The following is a 27,741-nucleotide window of genomic DNA, read 5'->3' on the forward strand; positions in this document are numbered from 1 at the left end:
ATGACTGTTCTTGTACGATTTTCTGTCGAAGAATTGAGGTGGATTGAGGCGGTTGAAGTAGTAGTCCTCGCCAGTTGGTGGAAAATATTCCAAGTGATACAGTATCAGCTATGGGCTTCTTATCCGCCCGCAAGGGACGCTCCCCGCAGTCCTACGAATTCGTCCCGACTTCCCTTCCCTCCGACGACCAAGACGAACTGCATCGCGATAAACCAGACAATCATGTTTCTATCGAGGAATTACCGGCAGACACCTCAATAGACGAATATCAATGTTCGGGCCAGACCCGATCTCGATTCACATGGAGCCAACGACTGGCTGGGATTTCTTCGCTCTGCTCGTCAAATGAGGAGAAGGTCGAAGATAGTCTGCCTCTCCTCTCACCGACCACTAAACGTTCAAAACGCTCATATACGTTGCATAGACGGTTCAAGAATCGCAGGGTGTCCTATTGCTTGCTTTTTACCGTTGCGGGGGTTTTCATCATGCTGTGAGTACTCGTCCTACCCTACCATCACCACCACACATCGGTGCCAATGACCACTAATTTTTGTTCGAACCCATACAGAGGAGTCATTCAGTTCGTCTCGATAGCCTGTGGCATTGTGCTCTCGTTTTTCCCCGACGAATTTGACAAAGCGGCTGGCCATTGGCGCCACGTGCCGGACAACGACCTTTACGCAGACATCACACATTGGCCCACAGATATCTCGCGGGACATCATCCCTGTTGGGTGCCATTCACACAATGATTACTGGCGACGGGTACCCTTGTACTCGGCCTTGCAGGCGGGTTGCATTGGTGTCGAGGCCGATGTGTGGCTGATTGACAATGAGCTCTACGTCGGCCATACCTCCACATCCCTCACGACGAAGCGCACCCTCAAGAACATGTACATCGACCCATTGATCAAGATCATTGAACGGCAGAATCCCATCACCCAGCTCCACGCAGCTGTCGATCAACCTCTACATGGTGTCTTCGACACCGACCCTTCTCAAACCCTCATTCTCCTCATTGACTTCAAAACCGACGGAGAAAAGACATGGCAGCGTGTAATGGAGGATTTGTCGCCTCTGCGTGAGCGCGGTTACCTCACCTACTTTAATGGCACCGGCTTGACCAACGGCCCAATCACCGTTGTCGGAACGGGAAATACCCCCTTCAATATGATCACGTCGAACTCAACCTATCGCGACATCTTCTTCGACGCCCCGCTAAACCTCCTGGCGGAGCACGAGGCCATCACTCCTCCTGCAGATGCTGACGCCGCCGACGCTCACTTCGCGCATGACTCCGCGGCCACCGCCCAGCAACCTACCGGAAACGCCGGCCAAGGCCTGTCAGGTATCTCCGCCGGCGACATTGGCCCCGACACCTTCAACTGGACCAACAGCTTCTACGCCTCTGTCTCCTTCAAGAAGTCCATCGGCTATCCTTGGAGATTCCACCTGACAAACAAGCAGATGGATCTCATCCGGGCGCAGATCCAGGGCGCTCATCGCCGAGGACTCAAGGTGCGTTATTGGGGGTTGCCTAGCTGGCCGCGGAGTCTGAGGAATCACATCTGGAGCGTTCTGGCGCGTGAGGGCGTCGATATTCTGAACGTGGATGACTTGCAGAGTGCCACGAAGCAAGAATGGAAGGTCAGGATTTTTGATTGGTAGGATGTACTCGGTTTTATTGACTGTCGCGCTGGCGTTGAGATGGCTGCTGGGCGGTCATCTTAGCCTGACATCGCTGCCACTGCCATCTTCAGAACGAGTCTTTGGTTACAGATTTGATTTTAGAGCTTATATTTTCTGGTTGGCGTATTTGCGAGTTCACGGCGTCGGTTCCGGATGTCCAATAGACGATACCTTGGGCTTGGTTTTCAGTTCTGTTTGTCTCATTTCACATCTATTTCGTTATAGACCAATACGACTTAGACTTGAAGAACCATATTCTAGAGGATGGTCAACGGTGCTTGGACATATCCCAGCTTGGAGTAGATCGTCTCATTGAATGCTTCATACCGATCAATGATATAAATGCGTCGATGCAAGATGATTCTGGGTATCAATATGTGTCTCATCGTAACCTGCAGCGCGGCACTCGCTATGATCGAGTCACGCTAAAGACAAAATAACAATAAGTGCTTTTTAATAGCGGAAAACAAAAGCAAGAAGGAGACGAAGGTCATAGACACATCAAAGACTCTTCGCCAAACTCCTTGAGAATGGTCCCCTCTTCACGTAAGATACCACCCAGCCAATTCTTGGCCGTCTCAAAGTCATTCGCGCCAAATTTCACAAGGACGAAGCCTCCTCTTACTCGCGCCGCGGTGAAGGTCACTTCCGAGTCCGCATTTGGCGGTGTCTCCACGGCCGCCGGGGCAGAGGATGACCAATTCCGAGCCCCGATGCGCGGCTGCGACGTGAACCTATCCATAAAGAATGACGCTAAATCCTCGAACACAGGGCCGTACAGAATCAGGGTGCCTATGATCCCGTGGGGTCGCGTACGCTCCCGGATCAAGTTGTTGTGGCTGAAGGTCTCCGAGTCATTTTCCAGACATACGGCGTCGATCTCGTCGTCTAAAATGATCGAGTCACGGAGGAGTAGCTTCTTCTTGCCTGTGGCGTCGTGTGTCCAGACTTCGTTCTTCCCCTTCCAGAGATGGAAGTCCCAGTTCTCGCCTCGTGAGGTGCGGCCCTGCGTCACCCAGTCCAGCACACACAGGCTGCTTCTCTTGTGGTCTTTTGAGACCCCGTCGACGGTGAATGATTGTACCTGCTCGTACCGGCTGTCCTTGAAGGGCACGGCTGGGTCTGGAAGGTAACAGAGAGCGGCTTCGCTGGCGACCTGTACATTGACTAGCTGGCGGCTCTTGTCTGTTAATGCGCGTGTTGGTGTTCCCCGTTGGCCCTTGACGCTTGCAGTAGGCTCTGTCTTGAAGATCTTGGTGCTTCCCTGCGGTGTAGTCACAACGAGTCTTGTGCGGGGATCCAATGTAATGGAGACATCAATGTGGTCGCCTGGTAGAAGACCTCCACCGTATGTGAGAAGATAGAGATGAACAGGTCGAGAAGAGCTTGTGAGCCCGGAGGACTGCGGCACAAAGCCGGGGGCGCGCGTGAGCAGCTTCAGTGGATACTTGTAAGTCAAGGTCGTCAGGGTCGGGATCGAAGGAGGAAGGAGAGATAGAACGACTTTGCCTTGACCTGGTTTGGCAATGGACGACTCAAAGGGTGATATTATTGGCATCGTGTCTGATCTTCTTCAACGAGTTCTAGGCAGAGGAGATTAGGATGTAGGGAGATAGGGAAAAGTAGACAGGCTAAGTGGCTGTAACCGCATGATATATCCGTATCTGGACGCAGACAGAGAGGACGCAATTAGAGATGCTGTGCAGAATGGCGTCATGAAGGTTGCTTTCATGCGCTCGTTCTGGCTCCAGATCTTTTCTGGGGCAGCCAAAGAGCTGTCAAACTGTCCAGTCGCCAGTCCTATTGCTAACAAACTAGCAGATGGAAGCGGGGTTCTATTGACCTCGTGAAACGGACAAAAGGCTGGAGTTCTTGGCTCTCAAATACTGAGCTTCAGATGCGGCCGTGATGGAGTAAAGAGGATTCTCATTACGGCATGATTATTCTCTTTCTCCGCATATGCAGCAGGGTTGGCTGGGGTCAGATGTCCGTGACGCTGACCCCTGGCTGATCCCAAAATAGTATGACTAAAACTAAGAGAGCCGGTATGGTAAGAATTGGTAACAAGTTAACTTCAGGTACCTTACGTACTGTGACAGCCAAACTTAAGGTACGTTTGATATCTGCGACAGCTCGATTATCGCCTGAGGCATCAATGATTGCCTGAGTGCCTGGGGTCGCTCGGTACCCCGTCGCCAGGCATCAAGGCGCGTCGTCCACGAGAGACAGTTCAATTCCGTGTCCCCTCATTCTCTCCATCTCGAGTCCCACCTCTCACACCACATTCGGGCATTGTGTCGCACATGGTGTCATTTGTATATCTGAGAGGTAAGTGTATTGTTTCTGTGTCTGTTTTCGCCGACTTTTTCGCGCGAAGCGGCAAACGCGCCTAGAGGGACTCGTAACAAGACCGCTACATCGCGACCCCGGCTGATCATTCCAACCATCGCATCTGAGCGACATAGGGTCAACCGTCGTTCGAGTCTGATCTGTCCATCATCTTAATTCTCGCTTGCCAATGCTGGGTCAGCTTATGCAGCTTACTGACTGATACTCTATTCTACAGCGCGCTATATTATCACCTACAAGAATGGAAAATGAGTCGCCTCTTTCGAGTCCCGAACCCGGGCTGACCGACCTCGATTCGCCCCAGGCATCAAATAGAAGAAAGTCCGGACGTGTGTCGCGCAAACCCGAATTTCTTTCTCAAAGTTACAGTGATTCAAACCCTGGCGCAGCCAAGCGCAAGCGTGACTCTGCCCGCGATGAAGACGAGGAGGATGATGCTGATGAGCACGACGCGTCGGAATCAGAAGAAATCAGTGACGACGAGCCAGACGAAGAAGAATTGAGGGAAAAGAGACGCGCTGCGCGCAAGGCTTCCGCAAAGAAAGCCACGTCTGACGCCAAAAGCAAGAAGACAAAGTCTCAAGCGACACATGCTGCAAAGAGGCCTAAAGTCGCGGGCAATGGGGTTCCGAGCCAGCTGGCAATTCGCCCCGCTGTCAATGGCAAGAAAACAGTGTCGCGTCCCAGGAAGGTGAAACCACGGCCTAGTTTGGCCGCCGGACAGAGTGGCTTATATGGTAGGTGGCTTGTTTCCTTTTGTTTTCGACTTGCGCATCGGCTTACCATATCTGAACAGCGGAGGTCTTTGGCAAAAACCAGACTGGCGACACTGTTGCTGCCGAATGGCTTACCCAGTATCAGAAGGATGCCAAGGCTGCGATGCATGCCATGATCAACTTTATACTCAAGTGTGCAGGGACCGATTTGGAAGTGAGCGATGCGGATATTGATGATCCAGACCACGCACCAGAGCGCATCAATGACTTGTCGACCGAGTATCATGCGCAAGGGATCTTCGAATATCCTCTCATTTCCAGGGCTCGGACATTCAAAGCCTTTCAGCCCATTCTAGAAGACTTCTTCGCCGCGCTCGTGCAGACTCTTCATCATTCTTCAGTTCTGTATAAGCAGCAGGAGCTTTACGAAAACCTTCAAATATGGTTAGCTGCTTTGTCCACTTCGGGTTGTCGGCCATTCAGACATACCTCGACCGTCATCTCCCTCACGATCATGAACGCCTTGTGTGATGTTGCACGAGAAGTGATGACCACTGTCTCTACCTCCCGTAAACAGCTCGAGGCGGAGAAGAAAAAGAAGACGGTAAATCAGGGCAGAGTCAATGCGATTACTTCGACAGTCGAAGAAGGCGAAAGCAAGCTGGAGGCAATTGATGAGTATCTCAAAGACGGTGTCAATATCGTTTTTGTCCACCGCTACCGAGACATCGACGCCAAAATTCGCAGTGAGTGCATTGCCGCTCTGGGGCGCTGGATGCACACCTATCGAGAATACTTTTTCGAAGGTCAATTCCTTCGCTATTTTGGCTGGATTCTCTCCGACCCGTCTGCTGAGACACGCTCCATTGTCGTGACGCAGCTCCAGCGTCTGTACTCTAACAAAGATAACATTGCTGGCTTGAGGTCGTTCACTGAGCGCTTTCGCCAGCGCATGGTGGAGATGGCAGCCCACGATGCGGACGTCGGCGTGCGCGCCTCGTCGATTGAACTACTCGATCTCATTCGGGAGGCTGGTTTACTTGAGCCTGCCGATATCGACACCGTTGGTAGACTCGTATTCGACGTGGAACCCCGTGTCCGCAGAGCTGCCGGTCCGTTTTTCGTGGCCAATGTGGAAGATGTGTTTGAGTCCACAACCGAAGAGGTCGGAGACGAGATGAATGAGATGTTTGGCGACGAAGATGAGGATGACTACGAGTCGCCCAAGCGATCCTGGATCAAGTTCAAGTGCCTGGTTGATATCCTTCAAGCGTATGATGAACAGGAAAACGAACTGGCTCCTGAGCGGAAGTTGTCCACGGCGCGGGATGCACTTTCCGGCGCCTCCTTAGACTCGCGGTTTGTACTTGCTACGGAGGCCATTTACCCGCACTTCGCAGAGCTCTCTCAATGGCAATCTCTGGCCGGCTTCCTCCTCTACGACCATTCCCAGATTCCCGACGATCCTACTGAGGACAATGCCACCGGCACGGTCAAAAAACTGTACAAGATGCAGGAAGGGCAGGAGGTTATCCTTCTTGAAGTCCTCTGTTGTGCGGTTAAGTTACGCATCCTCGATGTCGCCAAGTCAGACATTGACAAAAGAGGTCGTAAAGTGAAGGCATTGACAGACAAGATTCCCGAGCTTCAAGAAGAGATTGCACATAGTCTTGCGCAGATCATTCCTCAATTGTTGAACAAGTATGGATCGGTTCCGGAAGCGGCGTCTGCCGTTCTTCGACTTGAGCATCTGGTCGACTTGGACAAGATCCAGGATCTGCAAAAGGATGCCACCGCATACACTTCACTGCTGAACGATATCAACAAGCAGTTCCTCACGCACTCTGACCAGGATGTGTTGGCAGAGGCCGGTGTAGCCTTTTTACACGCAAAGAGCTCTGATGACATGCGAGAAGCTCTCGAGAGTAAGGTACAGGAGCTATGGGATGATATAATAGATGCCCTCGAGGCTCTGTCACAAAAGAAAGGAGTTGTTGAGGGTAGTTCTATACCGATGCCAACCCTGAATGATCTTGCCAACACAGCGATGAGAATTTTGAACCTGGCCAGTGTGACCGACTGCACACACGTCCTTGAGAAGAAGCCGACATCTAAGTCCAAGGGCAGGAAAAAGGAAAATCTTGAAGCTCCCTTCAATGTGCTCATTCATTTGATCAAACGTGGTCTGCGCGAGGAAGAGGAAGACGACGAGTCAGCCAAGGCAGAAACCGAGTTGGTGACGAGCAGTATGCGGACGCTGCTCTTCTACTTCATGTGGAAAGTACAAGCCTTAACCACGGCCTTGAGCGCAGGAAAGGCAGCTTTCACTACGGCGTACTTTGAAGCTCTGACTAAGAGCCGTGAGGTGTTTGTTGCTAGTCTAGTCGCTGTCATGAGACAGCGCAGTGGTTTGGATGACATTCGCTTCACGGCGACCACAACACTGCTCGATCTGCAAACGTTGTTTGGTACACTTCGTCACGCTGGGTTGAACACAGGGAACGATGAGGAGGTTATCATGCAAACCCAGAGCTTGGTTCACGAAATCGATTCAAATACACAGGCACTGATCGCTAAGATACATGGCATCGCGGAACGCACATATGCCAGGAAGTTACGACAGCCTCTCGAGCCTGCAGAAGACGACGAGCCTGCCTCTGAGTCGGACGTCGAGCGGGAGCCTTCAGATGAGGAGGACGAAACAGGAGCAGAGGGCGAATCAATAGCGAACGAGCGTCTGCGCTCCACTATTCTAGCGGAGCAACGGCTTTGCGAGCTGACGGGTAAAATCGTGCTTGCCATCATAGGGCGCATCATAGACGCCTCGGGCTCGGAGCGCGGACAGTTGAAGCAGCGGCTCGTCCGGCACAAGTCCCGCTTAGGCCAGAACTACCGCGAGGTGTTGTCTTTCCTTGATGAACGCAAACCTAAAGTTATTGGGCCCCGGCCGTCTCGATCGAAAGGCAAGCAAGCCGCCGCTGGAGACGCGCAACAGGACCGGGCGAGTGCTACCAAGCTCTCAAAAATTTCCAAATCAGCCGAGCGCATAGACGACGATGATGAGGAGGAGGATCACGAAGCTGACGTCGACGCTGAGCAAGATGATGAAGACGACCTTCGTGCACGAGGACTTGTCGAGGACGAGAATATCGACGAAGACCATGAGGAGGAAGACGATAATCCCACCGCGCCAGATCCCGATGAGGATGAAGTGATGGGAGATTAATCCCTCAAGCCCTCTTCAATCCTCATCCTACGGATCTGCCGTTCCCCTCAAACCTCTTGTTTTCTCCATGTAAATCCTAACTACCACTGCACTGAATGTTTCTCTACACGATGAGCCGGGCGCTTTTGCTGGATATTTCGATCCTCTCCTTTTCTCCATTAATTGCTATGACGATGTCTACGTCTTCACTTTAAACCAATTCGAAATCTGATTGTCATCTTTGATTGAATGTTCTACTCGATCTATTTTAAATTTCATTTCCCAGGTTTTCTCTTTGCTCATCTCTTTCTTATACCTGGGAATTTATTTCAACGTATGTCTTAGTAGCTTGTCTGAACCAATCGTCCGAGCGGTGGTGTATCAATGCAACTTGCCTCTTTGGAGACTGTACATACTGGCGGAGCTGTTCGTCATGTTCTCTCTATTTGTCCTGTTGGGCACATATCATGCGGTGCATCATTCAGGCTTAGTTGGCTTTTTGTTTCCAAAAGTCCGAGAAAACGCATATTTGAAAAATTTACAATGATCAATACGAACTATACTTCAGCACAGAGTATTTAGAAAGGTCTTTTTGCTTTTGTATTGAGACGGCTTACTCCAGTGCAGGTCCACTTCTAAAAATGAGAACGCATGAAACTTCAGCCTACCAAGGGACCACACTTGAGCAGAATCACATCCGAAAAAGGGAATAAGTCAAATGACAACAAGGACGCCTGTGTATGAGGGATGCTTCGAGGGAATTGACGTGAAGGGGGCAACTATAGGGGCTACATGACGGTGAATCTTTAGCATCGTGAAAGGACAACAAAGGAAAACGTAAAGGAATCATAGCTGAAAACGGATGAAGGGTAGAATAAGACAGGCAGGGAATTAACATAAAGTAAGCCTAGCTCACAGGCTGGGGGATGACAGCAAAGAGACAGAGGCATGAGGTATTCCAAAGTGATTGAGGTGAAGAATTTGAAACGTTATTCCTGTCCTAGAGAAGGGAGAAAATGAGGATAAGATACTTTGACCGCCAGAGCCTTCGCAAGGCGGGTTTACATATCCATGGAGTCACCGCCGTTGGCAAAGTTGAATCCGCCAGGCTGCTGCTGGTTGGTTCCGAGGGCGAAACCAGTTTGTGTCTGCTGAGGGGCAAGCTCATCAATGTCACCGCCGGCCTCTTCCTCATCAGAGAAGTATTTCTCAATGATGTTGTAGGCCTTCATGTAGATCTCCTCGTTGGCATTGTTCTGGCAGTCGTGGATCTTCTCCATACCACCAGCCTCTTCGATGAACAAGGCATACCGGTTGACGCGAGCCTCCCCAGTCTGAGCGGCCTCTTTGTCCATCTCTCCGACCTTGAGAATGTTCTCCAAGCCATCCAGAGCAACCTGGATAATCTTGTTATCCGGGCAAGCGAGGAGGTCGCACAGAGGCTTGATGCATCCTTGGGTAACCAGGTAGCGGATCTGGTCGGGCTTCTGCAGTCCACCTGAAGTGGCATTCGAGATGGCCCAGCAAGCTTCCTTGCGGGTCTTGAAGTCGCCGTTGGCAAGCAAATTGATCAGAGGAGGGATAATACCAGCATCGATCACGGACTGGATCTGGCTAGAGTTGCCGGCGGTGATGTTGGAGATGGTCCAGCAGGCTTCCTTGCGGATGCCATCCTTGGTGGAACTCAAGAGAGAGAGGAGGGCAGGGAGAGCTCCGCAGTTGATGATGACCTGAGTCTGGACGTCGTCACCAGTAACGATGTTTCCAACAGAGCGAAGGGCTGGGGTCTGAACAGAGGTAGAAGCGTGCATGAGCAGCTCAACCAGACGACGAGGGATACCGGCCTCGATGACCGCCTGAATCTTATCGTTGGACCCGTCAGACAGGTAGGAGATGGCCCAGCAAGCATCAATCAGGACCTCGTCATCGAGCATATAGATGAGCTTGGCAAGCACAGGAAGAGCAGGGGCAATCTTGGAAGCGTTAGAAAAATAACATTGTAATTAGAGCATAACCTGGAGAAACTTACTGTAGTCCAATCGGGCTGGGGCGTCTTGCCACGGCAGAAGTTGCTCAGAGTCCATGTGGCGTTTCTCAGCATGCTCAGCTTCCGCCCATCGTTGATGAGGTTGAGCAGAGGACGGAGGGCACCAGCATTGAGCACAAAGTCACGGCACTGAGGGCTATCACCGGCAATGTTACCAAGAGCCCAAACGGCCTGTTCCCGAACATCGGGTTCGGGACTGCTGAGAAGCTCAACGAAAATAGGCACAGCACCAGCTTCAATGACAACCTGTGTCTGCTGGGCAGAACCAGACGCAATGTTGGTCAGGGCCCAAGCGGCCTCGAACTGGACCAAGGTGTGAGGGGAGCGCAAGAACTCCACAAATCGGCTAACAACACCGGTCTCGATAACACGTTCAATAGGAGGATTGCGCTCCTTGGAGAGCAGCTTTCTGAATTTGGTGGTAGCTTGAATCTGCGACTCAATCTGGTCGGAGAAGACGCCCTTGACCATCTCCGGGAGCTCCACGTTGAGCTAAAACAAGAATTTTTCATTAGCCACTTATTCATTTTTTTAATGCAACTAAGAAAGCAGTGCTGTATTGAATCGAGTTGTAAAGTGTCGTGTGCGCCCCTCGACGATTCAATAGAGAGGGCGGATCCCACTTAGCCCAGCAACCGGGGCGGTGAAAAGGCCGTGTCGTGGAGCGTTATAGTGAACAAAAACAAATAAAGACCATAGATGCGTCTGCAGACGGAGAAAACTCGAGACAGATAACAAAGTGTGCAAAACACGACTCATAAGATATAGAGAACTGACATACCTCACTCTCAATAGCACTGGCTTCATCGTCACTCTCGGTGGCGGCCATGCCACCTCCTACACCAATCCCGCCATCCCGGGTCTGAATACCTCTCCTCTTGGCCAAGTTTTCTTCTCTCTTCTGCTTTCTGATCTCGACCTGTTGCTCTTCACGACGACGACGAAGCTCGTCGGGCCGGAACTGGTTCCTGGCCTTGAACTGGGTGCGACGATGCTCGGGGATGTAGCGTTCGGCCATGGTTGCTTGGGACACAGAGGGGTGAAAACAAAGCGCACCAAAGAAAGTGGGGAGCGAAGCTGAGATGAGCGAAAGATCTCAGAGAAAGGAGGGAAAGAAAAAGAAGCTCTGAGATAAGCTCTTGACAAAAAAGACGTCAGAAGAGAAGAAATAGACTTTTGGGTTGGTTGAAGACAATAGGCGTCTTTTTTGGAGGGGAGAGAGATAAGATGGAGGAATGCGTCTTGTCTGTAGAAGGTGAAAGGTGTGTGAGGGGAGGGGAAAAAAGTTAAGTGTAAGGCCGTACCGGTCTTAGCGCCAGTCAGTGTTCGTCCAGGCAGCCCCAGAAGAGGAATTTTTGGCTCAGGTCACGGGACTTATTCTGGCCTGAGGTTTCATTGTTGCTCCTGCCAAGCGCCACATCCGCCCTAATCGCATCAAGACGCGTCCATACAACAGAGTAGATACTATATATTCAATAGTTTTCCTGGATATACCCTATCTTGAGCTCTAGCGTCAATTTTGAGAACCACTTTGGAGAGCACTTGACCCCGCTGCCAAACATAGCCCATGTCTTTCTCGAATTAGCAGAGCTTACTGGAGCTCATTAAGCAACTGACCGAGAATCCATCTACTACATCAGCATGAATATTCGCTCTGCATCATAAAAAACCGAAATTTGACGAAATGGTCAACGGGTCGGCTGCTCGCCACGTCAGTATACCTACTGCCCTCTCCTCTTCCGGGCTTGTAAGTGTGATCGGAGTGGTTGTGGATGTCTTCGGGGGGGCCTTCCAGTCAAGTCGCTCCTGGTGTATCACATTCACCCTCAAAGACACTGACTTTGGCAACGGACACGTTTGGGATGGGCTGAAGATCAAGTACTTCAAGGATAATCCAAGTCAACTCCCGCCTGTCCGAGTGCGCGATGTTATCCTATTACGCAACATCACTGTAAGCGATTTAGCTCTATGAACAGTACGGCATTACTGACGGACTGACCTGCAGGTAACAAAATTTAACGGAAGACCTCTAGGTGTTGCGCCTGATGAGACTACTATTCTGTGGGCAATATTCCGTCCAGAGCCAGGCTTCGTGGACATTTCTCCCATCTGTGGTCCGGTTCCTTTTGAGCCGTCGTATTCGGAGAAGTCGTATGCATTGTCTTTGATAGACAAAAGCTCTAACTTCAAATCCTTCCGCGTCGCTTCAAATGAGAAAAGTGCTCCTCCGACTCTACGTTCTGTGAAATCCGTAGTCTCTGCACCTCAGTCGAATGCCAATCAGAAGTTTTCCCTCATCAAAGATGTTGAAGAAAGAACCTTTGTGGATCTCACTGGTGAAGTAGTCAAGATTTTTACCAATGATAGCGAGAAGGTCGCTCTCTATCTTACTGACTACACCACGAACGAAGGGCTTCACAACTACACCATTGACGCCAACAATGCTCGTGAAGGGGATCAGTATGCTTACCTACTGCGCTCCAAGAGACAATGGCAAGGCCCTGCTGGTCGCATGACTCTCCAGATAACTCTCTGGGAACCACATGCTTCCTTTGCCCGAGAACATCTCAAGGAGGGCAGCTTTGTTCGATTGAGAAATGTCCATATTAAGCGAAGTCGCATAGAAGGGACTCCATTGGAAGGGGCTATGCACTGCGATCGTCGGAATCCCGATGAAATGAACATCCGTTTGATCGACGCTAAGAACGATGAGCGCGGCCGAGAGTTGTTACGTCGCAGAAAGAAGTATTGGGAAAGCGACCCTCGAAAGCGCAAAGCTGAAGAGATGGAGGAGGCGACTTCCCGTCGCAGCAAGTCCCAGAAAAGCCAAAACAAGACAGCGACAGCGAAAAAGGAAGAAGGTCAAACCTCGCTCTCGTTGCCCAAAAGATACGAAATCAATAAGACTAGTAAGCTCATCCTCGTCCAGACCGCAACAACCAAACCTAATCAATGTCCGGAAACAGTTCAGGCATCAAACCCATCCATCAGATGCACGAGTCTTGCGGACATCTTAGACGGCGAGTTTCACGAAAATGTCTCGCCTAATCAGATTGAATATCGGATTCCTTTTCAAAATGTCTGCTACCGAGCCACTGTTCGCGTGGTTGACTTTTTCCCTCCAAAACTGGAAGATTTCGCCGTTCCAGAAGAGTCGGAGCATAAACCGCGTCCTGACGCAGAGGTGGATGAAACACACAACTTCCATAGTGCAGATCGTTCAATTAGATGGCAATGGCGGTTCTGCCTTTTGGTTGAAAATGTACCGCCTCATGCACACGGGAAGTCCAGCCAGCGAATGAAGCTATTTGTTTCTGGAGCTGATGCTGAGTGTCTGCTCAAGCTTGACGCCGCCGAGTAAGTCATCACCGTATTGTATTCTTACGCTACGGAAAGCGAGGCTTCGAGTATTCTAATTGTACGTTCATTCAGTTTGCGGAAAAATCCTTCCAAATTACGTCTGCTAAGAGAAACGCTGTCCCACCTTTGGGGTGACCTTGAGGAACGGAAAAGAGCTGCTAGCAAGGATGGCTCGAATCCTCATGCTCTGGGTCCACTTTCGTCCCGCCCGTTTACTTGCTGCATCAAGGAATACGGAGTCAGGTGTGGTCATGGGAAGTCCCAAGATGATGAGCTCGACGACGGCACTGGATGTAGTCACGAGACCTGCTTTGGCTGGGAGAGACGATTCGCCATGTTCAATACAACTATCCATGCCTAGCCGTCTGGTATTCTGACTTCTATTTTGTAGTTCATTGCACCTTGGAGACCATTTTTGTCCGGGGCCATCAAAACCCTGTTATCCTACAACACGCCGTCGCATAACGATCTTCAAAGATTCTGGGTCATCATATGTTCAAAGATACATACACTGAGTTGAGGCCTGGCTAAAGAACAAAATCAAGTTAAAAGGCAAATGCCGAGGGGATATCAAGTGATCCAGTCCTGGGTGCGAGGCAAAAGAAGAGAATCAGTCAATCGACATGACGAAAAGCAAATGCCACCATTGCATCAAGTCGATAGAAATGCCCGGTGTCCATATTTCAAACCCAATGTCACAAGCAGCAGAACCCGATTACGCCGTATCAGCCTTGCAACTCCGGAAACATCCACTATGCCGAAAGGGTGGGCCGAATCTGCACAGATTTCGAGCCTGTCCAAGACCGTGACGGCGAGGTTGGATCATATTTTGGTGACCTTGACAATTATCGTATCTACTCCATGGGCGGCGGCATCGAATCGGCAAGTCGAGCCCCAGACACACTCCTTCTTGCCGGGCTCGCTATGAGGGCAACGATGTCCGTACATACAGTCAGGATCATCGCACTCGAATTTGTAGCGACAAGGCGTCATGCGTGCAACGACCATCAGGATATGGTACTCGCTTTTGGTTAATGTGCGTGAGTGATCGTGACGGCAATCCTCAATGGGACATTCGCCCTGTAAGTAGAAATAGTTGCAAAGCTTCAGCTTCTTCATGCGGGCCAAATCATCCTTTGAGATTGTCTTGATATCAAAGCGATCGACACGCTGACCATACTTGTTCCGTTCCACGATTTTGGGAAGCGGAGAGCTCGATGCCTTAGAGCGAATGGAGCGGACAACCGGTTGGAATTCTTCGGATTTTGGCATTTTCCTCGAAGAGGTCGATAATGCAGGACTATTACTTGTCATCGTGGTATTTGTGGACGTTTTCGAGAGTGGGGTTGCATGCTGAACTGGCGATGGTGTAAGGGACGAACGGGGCTTGGTTTCCTGGGGAGCCGACTTCGATGCAATGTTCGTCTCTCGGAAGATATGAGTAAACTTTGCGACTCTGTAGGATGGCTTCATCGTCTTCATGTCTCCCTGCAACGGAACGCCCTCGATGAGAGTCACCCTCCCTATGTACTTGTAGTCCACCATTGTTTCTCTAAGAAACCGAGCATACGTATCATCATGTGAACAACCGAGCAAGATCTGATGACAATGGCAGTTGTTTAGATTGCGCTTGAAAATCTCTGGCCAGCCACTGTATTAGAACTCTCCACGGAGCCAAGCGCAGCTTAAGGAGGCTGCCTAGGGCAATCAGGACTGTATCACGTACCTTCAATCTTATCACTCGCTTTATTTTTGCCAGTGCCAACATCGATGATATCAGAAAGCAAACCGTTGCCATTGAAGCCTCGGACGAATGCCTCGAGCACCGAGAGCTCCATTTTGATTCCTCCTTGAATGCAGAGGTCGGCCAGTCCCTTCACATTCATATAGATCATTGTCACGATCTTGGGTGCGGCAACGTTCGGGAAATGAGTTGTAATGTAATCCTGCAATGCAGATGAAAGCTCTTTTGCTGCATTTTTCCCACCATGTTCGCCCTGCTTCAGGAACTTCTCCTTGAAAATGAGGCCATATCCGTCCAGAAGTACAATCATGTAGGGTTCACGATGCTACAATGATAGCAGATATGTTGTTAGATAGAGACTAAACTGAACGCTTCGCCAGGGCTTACCATGAGTGCGGTCATTCTTGTGATTTCGTTCATTAATTCCATCTCGTGGATCTGAATCTCACGATTAAAATGCTTCTCGCGTTCATGGTCGAGTTTCTGGCGCTGAAGAGCATTTTCAAGCTCTGCCACTCGTTGCAGAAGCTCCTAGTCGAGAAAGAAGTCAGTTAATATGTGGACTTGAGATGAAGTGAAGCTGAGATGCTTACCTCAATCAGGCTGTTCTTGGTTTGCTCTATAGTCATCACCTGTCTATAGCGCTCGGCGTAGGCCTGAGCTTCCATGGTGAACTATAGCGGGTCCGATGGATGAGGTAATAAGGTAGCTCACTGCGCCGAGAAAAGCTGGTGATTGTACGGGGTACGGGGTATTAGAAGAGTAAAGAAAGGGCCTAGAGATGATGATGCAAAAGTAACCAGCTCTAAAAGTTCTTATTTTGTGTTATCATTCACTGTTCTAGATGAAGGTGGTAGGAGTTGTCAACAGGGAATCCTAAAACATTGAGGTTCACTAGAGTCAAGTTTCACTTCTGATGACGCTCAATGATAAGAACTAAATAAGAAAGGAATATGGAATATTTACAGTTGCTTTTCCCTTTCCTGTCTTTCATTAGAATTTAGCCATGCAAGCAAAGTAAAGTAGTATGATATTTTGCTTTAAGCAGTTGATAAACAGTGGCAGGAGAGCATCTAGGTAACAGCCAATCAGAAGCTTCCTGGAGCCTTGGATGAGTCAGCGAGCGCATGGGGAAGTTCCCAACTTGTGACTACGTGGAGAAAAAGCACCTCAGTTCCCCCCTTCCACTGTCTTACCATTTCCACACCACTTCCCTTTTTCTCTTCATCCCCTTTCTTTTTTTCTTTGTTTTATTCCCTTCTTATCTGTCTGAGTACGGTCTTCTACAACCATGGCTCGCTTCGGTCTTCTCTCGCTGGCATTGTTCTCTGTCCAAGCCCTCATCGGCGGTGGTCTCGCAGCTGTATGTCGCGAATTGTAATTTTGCTATTATTCTAGGTCAATTGAGTTGCTCACATAAATCGACGACCACTAGGACACTACCGAGAATACGCAGGACATTCCTGAGGTCCAAAAGCTCGCTGTATCGGCGGAGGCTTCCTTCCCTGCTTCTGAGATCTTCGGCGTTAAGCTTGTCAACGGTCACCCGACACAGGCATTGATCACTTTTACCAATGAAGAAGCTGCTCCTGTGACCGTTAACTTTATCGGTGGATCTTTGTCGACTCTCGATGAAAAGAGCCAGATTGTTCGCAACCTGACTGCCACCAGATATGGTCTTGAGATCCCTGCTGGCCAGAAGGAGAGCGTTAGCTACAGCTTCGCCACCGAAATGCACCCTCAGGACCTGAGACTCACCATCGCTTCCATCATTTCCGACAGCGAAGGAAAATTCTTCACTGTCTATGCCCACAATGGCACCGTAAGCGTGGTCGAGCCCGAGACCAGCCTCTTCGATCCCCAAATGTGAGCTACTCCAAAATCCGTTCGCGGTCAGGGACAGTTGGCTTATTGTTTATGACCTTAGTATCTTCCTCTACTTCTTCCTCCTGGCTTGTTTCGCTGGTACCGTTTACTTCTTCTACACCATCTGGATTGCGCCATACTTTCCTCAGAAGCGCAAGGCCGGAAAGGCTGCGGAGTTCTCCAAGAAATCTTCTGGCGCATCTAAGAAGGCCGAAGAAGGACCTAGCAGCCCCGCTGTTACCTCCGCTACCACCTACAACGCCGAATGGATCCCAGCTCACCACATCAACCGCCCTGAGGCCAGAAAGGTCAAGGGTAGCTCCCGGTCTAAGAGCCGTGCCTAAAGCCTCGAGGTGGATAAGGTGGCTTTGACACTGATGATACTTAGTGGCTGCGTACAGACCGTCTATGGTCTCGTTGGCAAAGGCCAGAGTGGACCGACTCGAGGCAAGAGATTACTGAGAATGTAATCGGCCAAAAGGTTCAGGCGGCTTCTGTCCAGGATAGTAGGTGTATATTTATGATAAAAACCCATCAGATAATGTTGGCATATGAACGCCAAACCTGTTACTACCAATCGAATCACTATACTGGAGCTCATGCCCAACAAGTTGACGGTTTCGGCGGTTTATGACGTACGAATGGAAACTGACAAATTGATGAGACTCCTAAAGCTCAAAGTTTTCTCCATTCGTTGAACTCTGCTTCAAGGTGGCTTTTCAATTCAGCGAATCTATTGCCGAAATCCTTCCCACATCGCCAACATTTGAAGTCTCTCCGTAAATACCCTTCTCTGTCGGGATGCCGTCTCGCATCATCTTTGGCGAGGGGGAAATCCTCGATATCGACAAAGAAAGGGGTCGAGAAGCTATTATAATGCTTCCTGTGCTTCAAGCGATCGCTATACCTGTCCACGGAAATGATATGTATGTGTAGATGGTTCATAGACGGGTGCGCGTGGATGCCACACATGACCTCTTTCTCCCAGTCTCTCCCCTGCGGTAGCACATCAGGCGGCGGGTCTGCATTCAAAGCATCCTGTCTCTCTTTGTCCTGGGCTGAATATCTCCCGTACTTGCGTCTCAGCTCGGCTGCGGCCAAAGTGCGAAGCTTTCTCGTTTCGGCCTTGACTTTGCTCAGGAACTCTGCATCTTCGAAGGCCTCAAATGGATGGAGCCGCGTTTTAGTTGGGTCACGAGGAAGCAATAGCAAATGTAACGTAGACTTGGGGAACATGTCATGAATTACGACAAAATCATCGTTGTAGTGTACCACGACGCTGGACGGGTATGACTCTGGCTTTTCGATGTAGGCGCCCAGACCGTCACGCGCGCCAAACCTGTTCTTGATATTCGTTTTTGAGGGGGGATGGCTCGTTTGTTTCTGTTGCTTGTTCTTAGGTGATAGAAGCTCTGAAACTGATATTCAAGTCAGTTGTACTTTTGTGGAAAAAAGGGGATCAGGTCACGCATGTACAGGCATCTCTTTTCGCTGGCTTCTCTGCCCGTGATTGGGAAGTCGTCGCCTGCGAGGCATCCGCATGCTCTGTTTCAAGGATCGGTGATTCGCCCGACATTGTGATCACGAAGGTATTTGACTTATATAGACTTGCGCCAGAGGGAGCTACCAGTGAACAATCTTAAAGCATCCACAATCGGTTGATCTGTGGCCATGATCGTCCCTGATTCACTAGCATTAGCAAGATGCGGAGAGCGGGTAAGGTTGCGGTCCCCGCAAGCTTCTGATAAAGTAACAGGTTGTAGTGCGGGACAGCTTTTTTTGCCCGCCAGCAAATCAAGACCACGACAAGTCGCCGCTCGGCATCCCTGCGATTCAATATCCTGAGTTGCTCCACGGGCGTTTGCCAAGTCTAAAGCAATATTCACCAATGGGTCCAAAGAAGAAGCCCGACGCCCGTGGAGTCCCCAAGCCTGGGACTAAGCAAGCCAAAGCCGCCGCAGAGCGATCGGCTGAAAACGCGAAGAAAGCGCAGGCCGCCACAGAGGAACCGAAGAAACCATCTGTGAAGGAGGTGATCGGGGGTGCATCATGGACTGGAAAGCTGCCGGTCAATATGCTCGCGGAGCATTGCCAGAAGCAGAAATGGGAGAAACCTGAATATACAATGGTGAGTGAATGAGCGCAAAGATTCTAGGGCGCCTTCGTTAGCTGTGCGCGGTAGCGATGCTGACAGGATAGCGCACGTTCATAGATGAAAACCTCAGATGGCTATATCTCTTCAGTCATATTGAAACGGATCGATCCCAAGACTCGAGAACTGACCGTACTTCCTCCTATGAAGCCGCCACCATCACACAAGCATTTGGCGGCTCAGCCGACGGCGCTGGAAGCTCGCCATTTCGCTGCTGCCTACGCCTTGTTTCGAGTCTGCAACATGAGAAACCTACATATGATGCTCCCGCCTACCTATAAAAAGCTGTGGAAAGAGGACTTTACGGACATAAAGAACGCAGATACCAAGGAAGGGAAAGGGTGGATGTACGAAGCCGATCCATTCTTAGCAAAGCAAGAACGGGAAAATGCTGCTGCAGATCTAGAAAAGAAACGAAAAGAGAGAGAAAAGGCGCAGGCGAAGGAGAAGGAGACCGCTGTCGATTTGGGTGTAGGCTCAAGTGGCGAGAACAAAGGGAAAAGGATCTGGTCGCAAGCTCCAAAGGTTGATCTGGGAAATAAAATTCGCCGTGAACTCGAGGAGCTGTTGCGACAGCATACGATCTGGAATCCGTACAACGTACAGATATCGGAGGCTGAGCGCAAAGCTATTATTGAAGAGTTCCTCGGTTTGGGCTTCCGACGCAGTCACGTTGAAGAGGCTACCGCTGCCTGTAAAGACCGGGAAGAGGTTCTCGAGTGGCTTCTCATCTACGTCCCGGAGGATGACCTCCCGCGGTGGTGCCTGCCCGAGAGATATACCGCCGGTGTGACCCTCGCCAGCGATGACCTTGCAAGGGAGGCCAAAATCAAACGGCTTGCCTCTTTTGGATATTCAGCTGATCTGTGCGCTCATACTCTGGATAGCAAGCGCGGTGATGAACTTGCAGCTGCAGAATTCTTACAAAGGACTCTAGTGCACGGTGAAAACCATTCTCTGGACTCATTGTCCGCGGGGGACGAAGACTCTTGGGCAGAGGAGCAGGATACACTCGAAGCAATCTTCGGAGAACGCTACAAACGTATATCATCCAAAGTCTGTGAGATTAAGAGCGAGGCACCAAATATTCCTGGATCTCTATCTTTTCGATTCCAAAAGCCCTCTGCGGGTTATCCATCGTCTGTGCCTGTGATCGCCATTCAGGGAACTGGTATTCCGGCTTATATACGCCTCAGCGCGATACGGCAAGCTGTACAATTTGCAGAGGAAAACTTCCTGGGAGAGTCAATGATCTTCAATATAATGGACTGGCTGGAAACACATCTACCAGGGATCATAGAAAATCCAGGCAAACTGCGAGACATTTCAACAGTAACGGGCTCTTCTTCATCTGCAGTTGGCTCATTCCCAAGGCTCCCCGTTCGTCATTCGCGGAAGCAAAGCAGAAAGATTGATTGGAATCCGGATTCACAACTAGGCGTGTCTATTCGAGAAGCTTGGAAGGCCAGGCAGTCCACAACGGCACAGCAAGAAATGACTCGGAAACGCGAGTCTCTGCCCGCTTGGAAAATTCAAGATGCTATCATACATGCCGTGAATACGCATCAAGTGACGATTATTTCAGGTGAAACAGGAAGCGGCAAGAGTACTCAGTCAGTGCAATTTGTACTAGATGATATGATTAAACGTGGCTTAGGCGGCGTTGCGAATATCATCTGCACACAGCCACGCCGAATTTCAGCATTAGGTCTAGCTGATCGAGTCAGCGACGAGCGATGCACCTCGGTGGGAAAAGAAGTTGGATATATCATTCGTGGGGACTCCAAAATGCGGCCTGGCGAGACGAAGATCACCTTTGTCACTACTGGTGTCCTACTTCGTCGCCTGCAGTCCGGCAGTGGGCCGGATGGCAACGTCGCAGGTTCTCTGGCGGATGTCACACATGTCGTAGTAGATGAAGTTCACGAACGAAGTCTTGACACCGACTTCCTCCTGGCTCTCTTGAGGGACGTGCTCCGATACCGACCAGATATCAAAGTCATCCTGATGAGTGCTACGCTGGACGCACAGATCTTCATGAACTATTTTGGGGGTCGTGAGAAAGTTGGTCTAGTGAACATTCCAGGTCGAACATTCCCAGTTAGCGATTATTACTTGGATGATATCGTCCGGGACACCGGTTTTGCACCCGAACTGGCCGAGCGAGGTCTTGACGAAGACGTCATGTCTCCTCCTCAAGGCGAATCAGAGCCGTTAGGCAAGCTCCTTCGCGGCCTCGGTATGGGCATCAATTACGAATTGATTGCTTCCACTGTCCGATATATCGACTCTCAGTTGGGAGATCAGCCAGGAGGAATACTGATATTCTTGCCCGGAACTATGGAAATCGAAAGGTGCTTGAATGCAGTGCGGAAGATACCCAATGTTCATCCGCTCCCGTTACATGCGTCCCTGCTCCCGGCAGAGCAAAAGCGTGTCTTCCTCAGCCCTCCCAAAGGAAAGAGAAAGGTCATTGCTGCCACCAACGTTGCTGAGACGTCGATTACCATTGAAGATGTGGTCGCGGTCATCGACACTGGCCGCGTTAAAGAGACTAGCTACGACCCGAAGGACAATATGGTGCGCCTCCAGGAAGTCTGGGCTTCCCAGGCAGCATGCAAGCAACGACGAGGACGTGCCGGTCGTGTGAGGGCTGGTTCCTGCTACAAGCTGTACACACGCAAAGCCGAATCGAGTATGCCCCAGCGACCAGAACCCGAAATCCGACGAGTCCCACTGGAGCAACTGTGCCTGTCAGTCAAAGCCATGAAAGGTATAGACGATGTTGCTACCTTTTTGGCGAACACCATCACACCGCCTGAAAGCGTCGCTGTCGAGGGTGCCATAGATTTCCTACATCGCGTCGGCGCCCTAGATCATGACAGGCTGACGGCACTCGGACGATACTTATCCATGATTCCGGCTGACCTACGCTGCTCCAAACTCATGGTCTACGGCTCCATTTTCGGCTGCATAGATGCCTGCGTCACCATATCAGCTATCCTAACGGTGAAAAGCCCATTCATATCACCCCGCGACAAGCGCGACGAAGCCGACGCCGCCAAAGCGTCCTTCTCCAAGGGCGACGGGGATCTCCTCACCGACCTCGCCGCATACCAGCAGTGGTCAGAGCGAGCCAAAGCACAGGGCTACTGGCAGACCCAGTCCTGGTGCTCCGCCAACTTCCTCTCGCACCAGACCCTCCGCGACATCTCCTCCAACCGAGCCCAATTCATCAGTTCTCTCAAGGACGCCGGCATCCTCCCAGTCGACTACTCAGACTCCGAAGCCGGTTCCGCCTGGAACCGCAACAACGGGAACAGAAACCTCCTCCGCGCCATCATCGCAGGCGCCTTCCAGCCGCAGGTAGCCCAGATCTCCTTCCCGGACAAGAAATTCGCCAGCTCCATGACAGGCACCGTCGAAATCGACCCGGACGCCCGAACAATCAAGTACTTCAACCAGGAAAACGGCCGCGTCTTCATCCACCCAAGCTCCCTCCTCTTCTCCGCGCAGAGCTACTCCGGCGCCGCCGCGTACCTCAGCTACTTCACCAAGATGGCGACAAGCAAAGTCTTCATCCGGGATCTAACCCGTATGCATTCCCATCACCATCCCCGTTCCAAGCCCCCCGAAATAGAAGCAATACTGACTGCCTGTCCAGCTTTCAACCCTTACTCCCTTCTCCTCTTCTGCGGATCCATCACCCTCGACACCATGGGCCGTGGTCTCATCGTTGACGGCTGGCTGCGCCTGCGCGGTTGGGCCCGCATCGGCGTTCTCGTCTCGCGACTGCGTCTCATGCTGGATGAGACCATCGCGGGGCGCATTGACAACCCTGGTTTTAGTCCTGTATCGGATGACGTGGGCGACCGGGTGATTGAGATTGTGAAGAAATTGGTCGAGTTTAATGGGTTGGATCAGTAGTTTCGCTTGTGATGGTCGAGTCTTGCTTGGTATTCTTTTCAGCGTTAGTCTTCGGGACAGGCTGGAAGGTATAAAAAAGCTGTGCATATAGATTGATTCTTCTAATAGACTTACATTTCAATCATCCGAATAGATATGCATCGATATGTTCAACCCTCTTCCCTTCGAGATTCTGTGCTATAGAAATTGGAAAACTATTCAGAATCAAGTCCAATTGTATTCACTAATCACCGTGCCTCTATCCCAGACAATTAATCATGAGCAGTGAGAAAAGATTCAGGGCCAAAATATGACAAAGGAGCAGTGGGATTAGGAGAATTATTTCGTTTGGCGTGCTTCGACCACCGAGCATTTCATAAACCATATTGGAATCAAAGTGAGCATATCAAGGGCATACAGTCATGAATGAAGATTGACGGAAGAAAAGAGTTAAGGAAAGAGGGAGGCCGATGAATAAGACAAAGGAAATGCGTGGTGGCAGAGACACTGAAAAGGAATAAACTCATACAATGGCGACCTTGAACCATAACACCCCTTGTCTCGATTTGATTGAGTGGATGTTTTTCATGTCGTACGTTTCAATAAATAGACTTTGAAGGAAACAACACCACCCGCCTGGTATCTTGTGATCTCTCCAATCGCAGCCGATGTTCTAGGATGAGGTGAGGAATTGTTCGAAGCAAAGAGTTTTTGGATTTCGTGAGATAATACGTGGAGGTGAGCGTTCCATCGAGGAGTCCGTTTCAAAGCGTGGGATGCACTTTCCTCCTCAACAGTATTCTTCTGTGGTTCTTGCCTCGATGCAGGTTAGATCACGATATCGCCATGCACGTAATGATGTCGTTGTAGCTGCGGGAAATGACCAACTGAGGGTTGGGGATGTTGGGCTCGAGAGAGGAATGTAGCGAGACGAATCCTCTCTGAAAGAGGGATATGGACGTTCAGTAATTGTGGGCTTCGAATAGGTAAAAAGAGAAAGGTGTCGTAAAATAGAGATTGAGCACAGCTTAGACTCGTTTCCAGTGGTGAGCTGGCGCGTTATGTGAGTTGCGCTCGTTGGAGGTAGCTTCTCTGGACACTTCAGGCAGACAGAACCCCTTCTTGATTTCGGCCTCGGCAAACAGAGAAGCACGCTTGAAACGTTTGTCGGTGTACTTCTCGAAAATGGCTGAGTGATGCTTGCGTGGAATCTCGCAGCATTCGAGGATCAGTGAGACCAGAGGATAGAGTTGAGAGTAGGTGTAGCCTGCATAGTGGACATGGGACGGGGTCTAAGGGAGGGAGTGTTAGTCGAAGAGAAATGATACTATCGCGGAAGTGCGAGTGAACGTACCCAAGCTCCTTTTCTCAGCATCAGCCTGGCAAGACAATGAGCACCAGCGGCCAGAAAGCTCGGAGGACTTCCGACAAAGCGCTCATCCATGATAGTCACCTCCAAGAAGTATTTAGCCAAGGTGCGAGTCTCCAAGTCATAATCATCAGCCTTGCTAATCTTCCGCAGGAAACTCATCGGTCCAGGCCAACCCAATTCGAACTGCAACATGCTCAGCATGAAACGTTCGGCTTTCAGGATTTCATCCACGGTATAGCCTCCGTCAACCATGTACACAATCTCTTGGACTGATGGGCAATTGATCTCTTCATACTTCGCAGCAATGAAGATTGCGGTCGCACCTACAAGCTGCAACTTGCCCAGGGAGACGATCTTGCTCGAGAGAAAGCGATCAATATAGTTCACACACAAGAAAAGTGTCTCTGGGAGCAACGAGAACCGGTGGTGGACCTGTACAAGCCAGTCCATGAGAACAGAGCGCATGGACCATTGGATTTCTGCTTGATTATCCATGTAATGAGCGTTTGGCAGCATTCTGATCTAGAAGCGGGTCAGTCAGGACGCAAGATCTGTCAAATTGATCTGGAACAACATACCTCTTGCTCCCGCATGTATTCGAAAATTTCGTCACTGTATTCAGCGACCATACTAGTGTCCCAGTATTCATCTTCGATGTCTTCCGCTGTTCTGGTGGCTTCGACGACCTGCTTGGCTAAAGCCAGCTCGCGACGCACTTGAGGGTTGTATTTAGGGAACAGAATGGTGGTCGCTCCGCCGGTCGTGTTATCGCCACGAGAACGGTAGGAGCGTGCAGTGACATACCCGTCATCCTCTTCGTTCTCGTCATCTTCCTCGTCCCAGTACTCTTCCGGCTCCGACTGGGCTAGGTGAGCACTTGAGGCAGATTCGCGGTTGCTCTTTGGGAGGTCGTCAACTTCGCTGGTGTTTGCGCAGTGTTCATGCAACTGCTCAATGACCTGCACCTTGCAGTTGTCGTCATCAGCCTTGTATAAGTCTCTGTTGGCCCCGTCGATGTCGTCAGAGTTCGCAATGGGGTATTCCTCTGTGTCGTCTGATTGTATCTTCGAATCCTGGTTCAACCGAGCATCATCTTTGGTGACGCCCTGCTCTGTGGACGGCAATGAAGTAGCGGTACCCTTGTTCTCGTCTGTCACTTCAGTGACGTGTTCCTTGGATGCAGATTTCTTAGTTTCGGCCAATGGTTCTAGGGTGTCTTTGAAGACTGTGTTGCGCTTGTTCAGCGGCTTCCGGGTATTGGGAGCGTGCTGGGTAATACCCGTCTGCTTGGCAGAGGGCTCAAGAGCTTTTGGGTTGGAGACATTGTTCACCAAGCCCTTCAGACTAGTCATCGACATGGGACGCTGAGCAGGCTGCGAGAGAATGGTCGTTCTTCTGGCTGGGACAACTGCGGGCGCCTTCTCCACGACTTTGACTTGTTTCTTCCCCGCAAGGGAGGCATCATCCCGACTTCCTTTGACGAGATTGGCAGTGTTGCTGACGTCGCCAAATGCAGCCCTTCTAAGACCGTTTCTAGTCGTGCCATTCTGAAAGGCCGCAGATAAGGCGGGAGTGGACTTGTTTCGGTGATGGATCGTTTTGTTGCCAGGCAGGGCGATGGGAGCATTCTCGTCCGTACGGACGCGAAGTCGTTGGGGCTGTAGACAATCAGAACCTGTCAGCATGCACGAAGTATTTCTCAAGAGGGATTATAAGTCGTTGTCGCGTGTCGAGTCTCGCCATTAAGTCTGCAAAACAGTACCCTTCGTAGTGGCGGACAAGAAGCTATTTATGGACAACCAAAGAGATTTTGACGTACCTTTGCATCCATCTCTGACCGCTACAACTCTATCCAGGAAAGGATATACGATCCTTCACCAGACTATGTAGTGTCGTGGTTGTTTGGGGCGTTGAAGTCGCTTGTTTACCTTTTTCCCTTGTCGCTGCGCAGTAGTCGAAGTACTAAATTATAGCGGAAGTACTAAAGCGCCTTCGTCCCAAACAAACAACAAACCGCGCCTTAAGATTTGGGGACGAACTTGACCATAAGGGATAATTGAAAGAAAGTCTGAATCTGACCTGAGACGAAGAGATCAAAGAGAAAAATCAAAACAAAGGTCTCAAGAATTGCGAGGGAGGAGGGAGTCAGCCTTTACTGTAGCACCTTCTCCAGGATACCTTACTGCTGCAGTAACCGTACCTTACCTACGGCCTGCCTTACTTACATTTGTTGGTGGACAATAAACAACAACCTTACCGGGAGGGGCTAAACCATCCTAGGTTTAGCTCGGTAACCTCGTTGCTGCGGCATGCTTATGTCAGATCGCTTTATTGTGGATTCTCCTATTCCAATCTGTTTGCACTGTTTGTCCTCCCTCGGCTCTTTTCTACGCTCCAATGACATCATGCTACACGTCTCCCCGTCAACTCTCCTCCTGACAATGATAGCCAAAAATCCGACAACTACGAGAAAACCACAAGTCCTGATTAGATTTTATATCCTTTGAAATAAAGCGACATGTTCTCTTACATGTGCTGTCGACTAAATCCCATTGTTGGTGCAGAATGAGTAGCAGATTACCGCAAGCCTACCAACGCGACAGCAGACACGAAATCTTCGGCTACTGAACGCGAAGTCACATGATCCCACATCTCCAATGTCCGCACTGGGATTCGGCACTCTTCACCAAGTTGTTGGACAAAGAAGCTGCCCATTGGGGCTGAAATAGACTTGGAAGCTCAGACTCGACAGCTGCGATTAGATCTATCGCCGTACTCATGACCCGTTCATCATCAGCCATTTTCAATGCGAGCTGCGCCGTAGAGAGCCAATGAGTCCATTATCTGTAGCTGAGCTTGGAATGGACCTGGGCTTAGTTAATCTACGAATCATTGAGATGATCTTCGATGTTTTCTTTGAGGTGTAAGGATCTTTCTTTGGCTCTCATGGCCGTTCTCTCCTCGCCGTTTGCACCCGTTCCAAAAGCCACCGACTCCTCCTCGAATGTGGGACGCGGATCCGGCGGTACCTATCATGAACAAGCGGGATTGGCAGCTTTTTCTACCTAGGTACCTGTCAAGCGCACTCGAAAGCAGAGAATGCGAAACTCAATCAGCTAGACTTAGACGCACCCAGAAGTGAAAAATTAGAATCGCGAGCGCAAAGCGATTCTCCTTATGAAGCTACATATGCAGCCTTGCAAACTCGTCGTGGCGAAATGCGAGTCCAATTGCAAACGAGAGCCGGATGGCGAACAAGGTGGAAACAGTAATAGTAATGGGCAAACTTTCGGTGTGCCCTTGGACTCGCGACTTGACAATAGATAAATCAATAAT

The 27,741-nt window shown here is 50.3% G+C and overlaps 10 protein-coding genes across 10 annotated transcripts, besides 1 other annotated feature; 5 read left to right on the plus strand and 5 right to left on the minus strand.

Moving 5' to 3' along the window:
* Positions 1-485: 485 nt before the first annotated feature.
* On the plus strand, positions 486-1,667 carry NFIA_091320 (uncharacterized protein; the record flags this gene model as incomplete). The annotated part of the gene is made up of 2 exons (XM_001261069.1): positions 486-490; positions 569-1,667. The coding sequence occupies 2 exons, from the start codon at positions 486-488 to the stop codon at positions 1,665-1,667; spliced, it is 1,104 nt and encodes a 367-aa protein (XP_001261070.1).
* Positions 1,668-2,178: 511 nt separating this feature from the next.
* Positions 2,179-3,246, minus strand: NFIA_091330 (urease accessory protein UreD; the record flags this gene model as incomplete). Its single annotated transcript, XM_001261070.1, has 1 exon — positions 2,179-3,246. The coding sequence occupies one exon, from the start codon at positions 3,244-3,246 to the stop codon at positions 2,179-2,181; it is 1,068 nt and encodes a 355-aa protein (XP_001261071.1).
* Positions 3,247-4,278: 1,032 nt separating this feature from the next.
* Positions 4,279-7,979, plus strand: NFIA_091340 (cohesin subunit IRR1; the record flags this gene model as incomplete). The annotated part of the gene is made up of 2 exons (XM_001261071.1): positions 4,279-4,774; positions 4,834-7,979. 2 exons carry the CDS (start codon positions 4,279-4,281, stop codon positions 7,977-7,979), a joined length of 3,642 nt encoding a protein of 1,213 aa, XP_001261072.1.
* Positions 7,803-7,930: a microsatellite.
* Positions 7,980-9,019: 1,040 nt separating the features above from the next.
* NFIA_091350 (karyopherin alpha) lies at positions 9,020-11,023 on the minus strand (the record flags this gene model as incomplete). The annotated part of the gene is made up of 3 exons (XM_001261072.1): positions 9,020-9,931; positions 9,988-10,497; positions 10,787-11,023. 3 exons carry the CDS (start codon positions 11,021-11,023, stop codon positions 9,020-9,022), a joined length of 1,659 nt encoding a protein of 552 aa, XP_001261073.1.
* A 666-nt stretch (positions 11,024-11,689) lies between these two features.
* NFIA_091360 (telomere-binding alpha subunit central domain protein) lies at positions 11,690-13,726 on the plus strand (the record flags this gene model as incomplete). The annotated part of the gene is made up of 3 exons (XM_001261073.1): positions 11,690-11,956; positions 12,011-13,362; positions 13,438-13,726. 3 exons carry the CDS (start codon positions 11,690-11,692, stop codon positions 13,724-13,726), a joined length of 1,908 nt encoding a protein of 635 aa, XP_001261074.1.
* Positions 13,727-14,187: 461 nt separating this feature from the next.
* NFIA_091370 (CCCH zinc finger protein) lies at positions 14,188-15,777 on the minus strand (the record flags this gene model as incomplete). The annotated part of the gene is made up of 4 exons (XM_001261074.1): positions 14,188-14,888; positions 15,092-15,434; positions 15,497-15,640; positions 15,703-15,777. The coding sequence occupies 4 exons, from the start codon at positions 15,775-15,777 to the stop codon at positions 14,188-14,190; spliced, it is 1,263 nt and encodes a 420-aa protein (XP_001261075.1).
* Positions 15,778-16,400: 623 nt separating this feature from the next.
* On the plus strand, positions 16,401-17,319 carry NFIA_091380 (putative translocon-associated protein, alpha subunit; the record flags this gene model as incomplete). The annotated part of the gene is made up of 3 exons (XM_001261075.1): positions 16,401-16,472; positions 16,545-16,975; positions 17,037-17,319. 3 exons carry the CDS (start codon positions 16,401-16,403, stop codon positions 17,317-17,319), a joined length of 786 nt encoding a protein of 261 aa, XP_001261076.1.
* Positions 17,320-17,650: 331 nt separating this feature from the next.
* On the minus strand, positions 17,651-18,551 carry NFIA_091390 (DNA 5'-adenosine monophosphate hydrolase; the record flags this gene model as incomplete). Its single annotated transcript, XM_001261076.1, has 2 exons — positions 17,651-18,393; positions 18,452-18,551. 2 exons carry the CDS (start codon positions 18,549-18,551, stop codon positions 17,651-17,653), a joined length of 843 nt encoding a protein of 280 aa, XP_001261077.1.
* Positions 18,552-18,863: 312 nt separating this feature from the next.
* On the plus strand, positions 18,864-23,054 carry NFIA_091400 (RNA helicase; the record flags this gene model as incomplete). The annotated part of the gene is made up of 2 exons (XM_001261077.1): positions 18,864-19,103; positions 19,188-23,054. 2 exons carry the CDS (start codon positions 18,864-18,866, stop codon positions 23,052-23,054), a joined length of 4,107 nt encoding a protein of 1,368 aa, XP_001261078.1.
* Positions 23,055-24,061: 1,007 nt separating this feature from the next.
* On the minus strand, positions 24,062-26,090 carry NFIA_091410 (cyclin family protein; the record flags this gene model as incomplete). The annotated part of the gene is made up of 3 exons (XM_001261078.1): positions 24,062-24,325; positions 24,388-24,927; positions 24,984-26,090. 3 exons carry the CDS (start codon positions 26,088-26,090, stop codon positions 24,062-24,064), a joined length of 1,911 nt encoding a protein of 636 aa, XP_001261079.1.
* Positions 26,091-27,741: the final 1,651 nt, after the last annotated feature.

This window comes from Aspergillus fischeri, genomic scaffold (assembly GCF_000149645.3).
Source record: "Aspergillus fischeri NRRL 181 1099437636264 genomic scaffold, whole genome shotgun sequence".
Classification (NCBI taxonomy): domain Eukaryota; kingdom Fungi; phylum Ascomycota; class Eurotiomycetes; order Eurotiales; family Aspergillaceae; genus Aspergillus; species Aspergillus fischeri.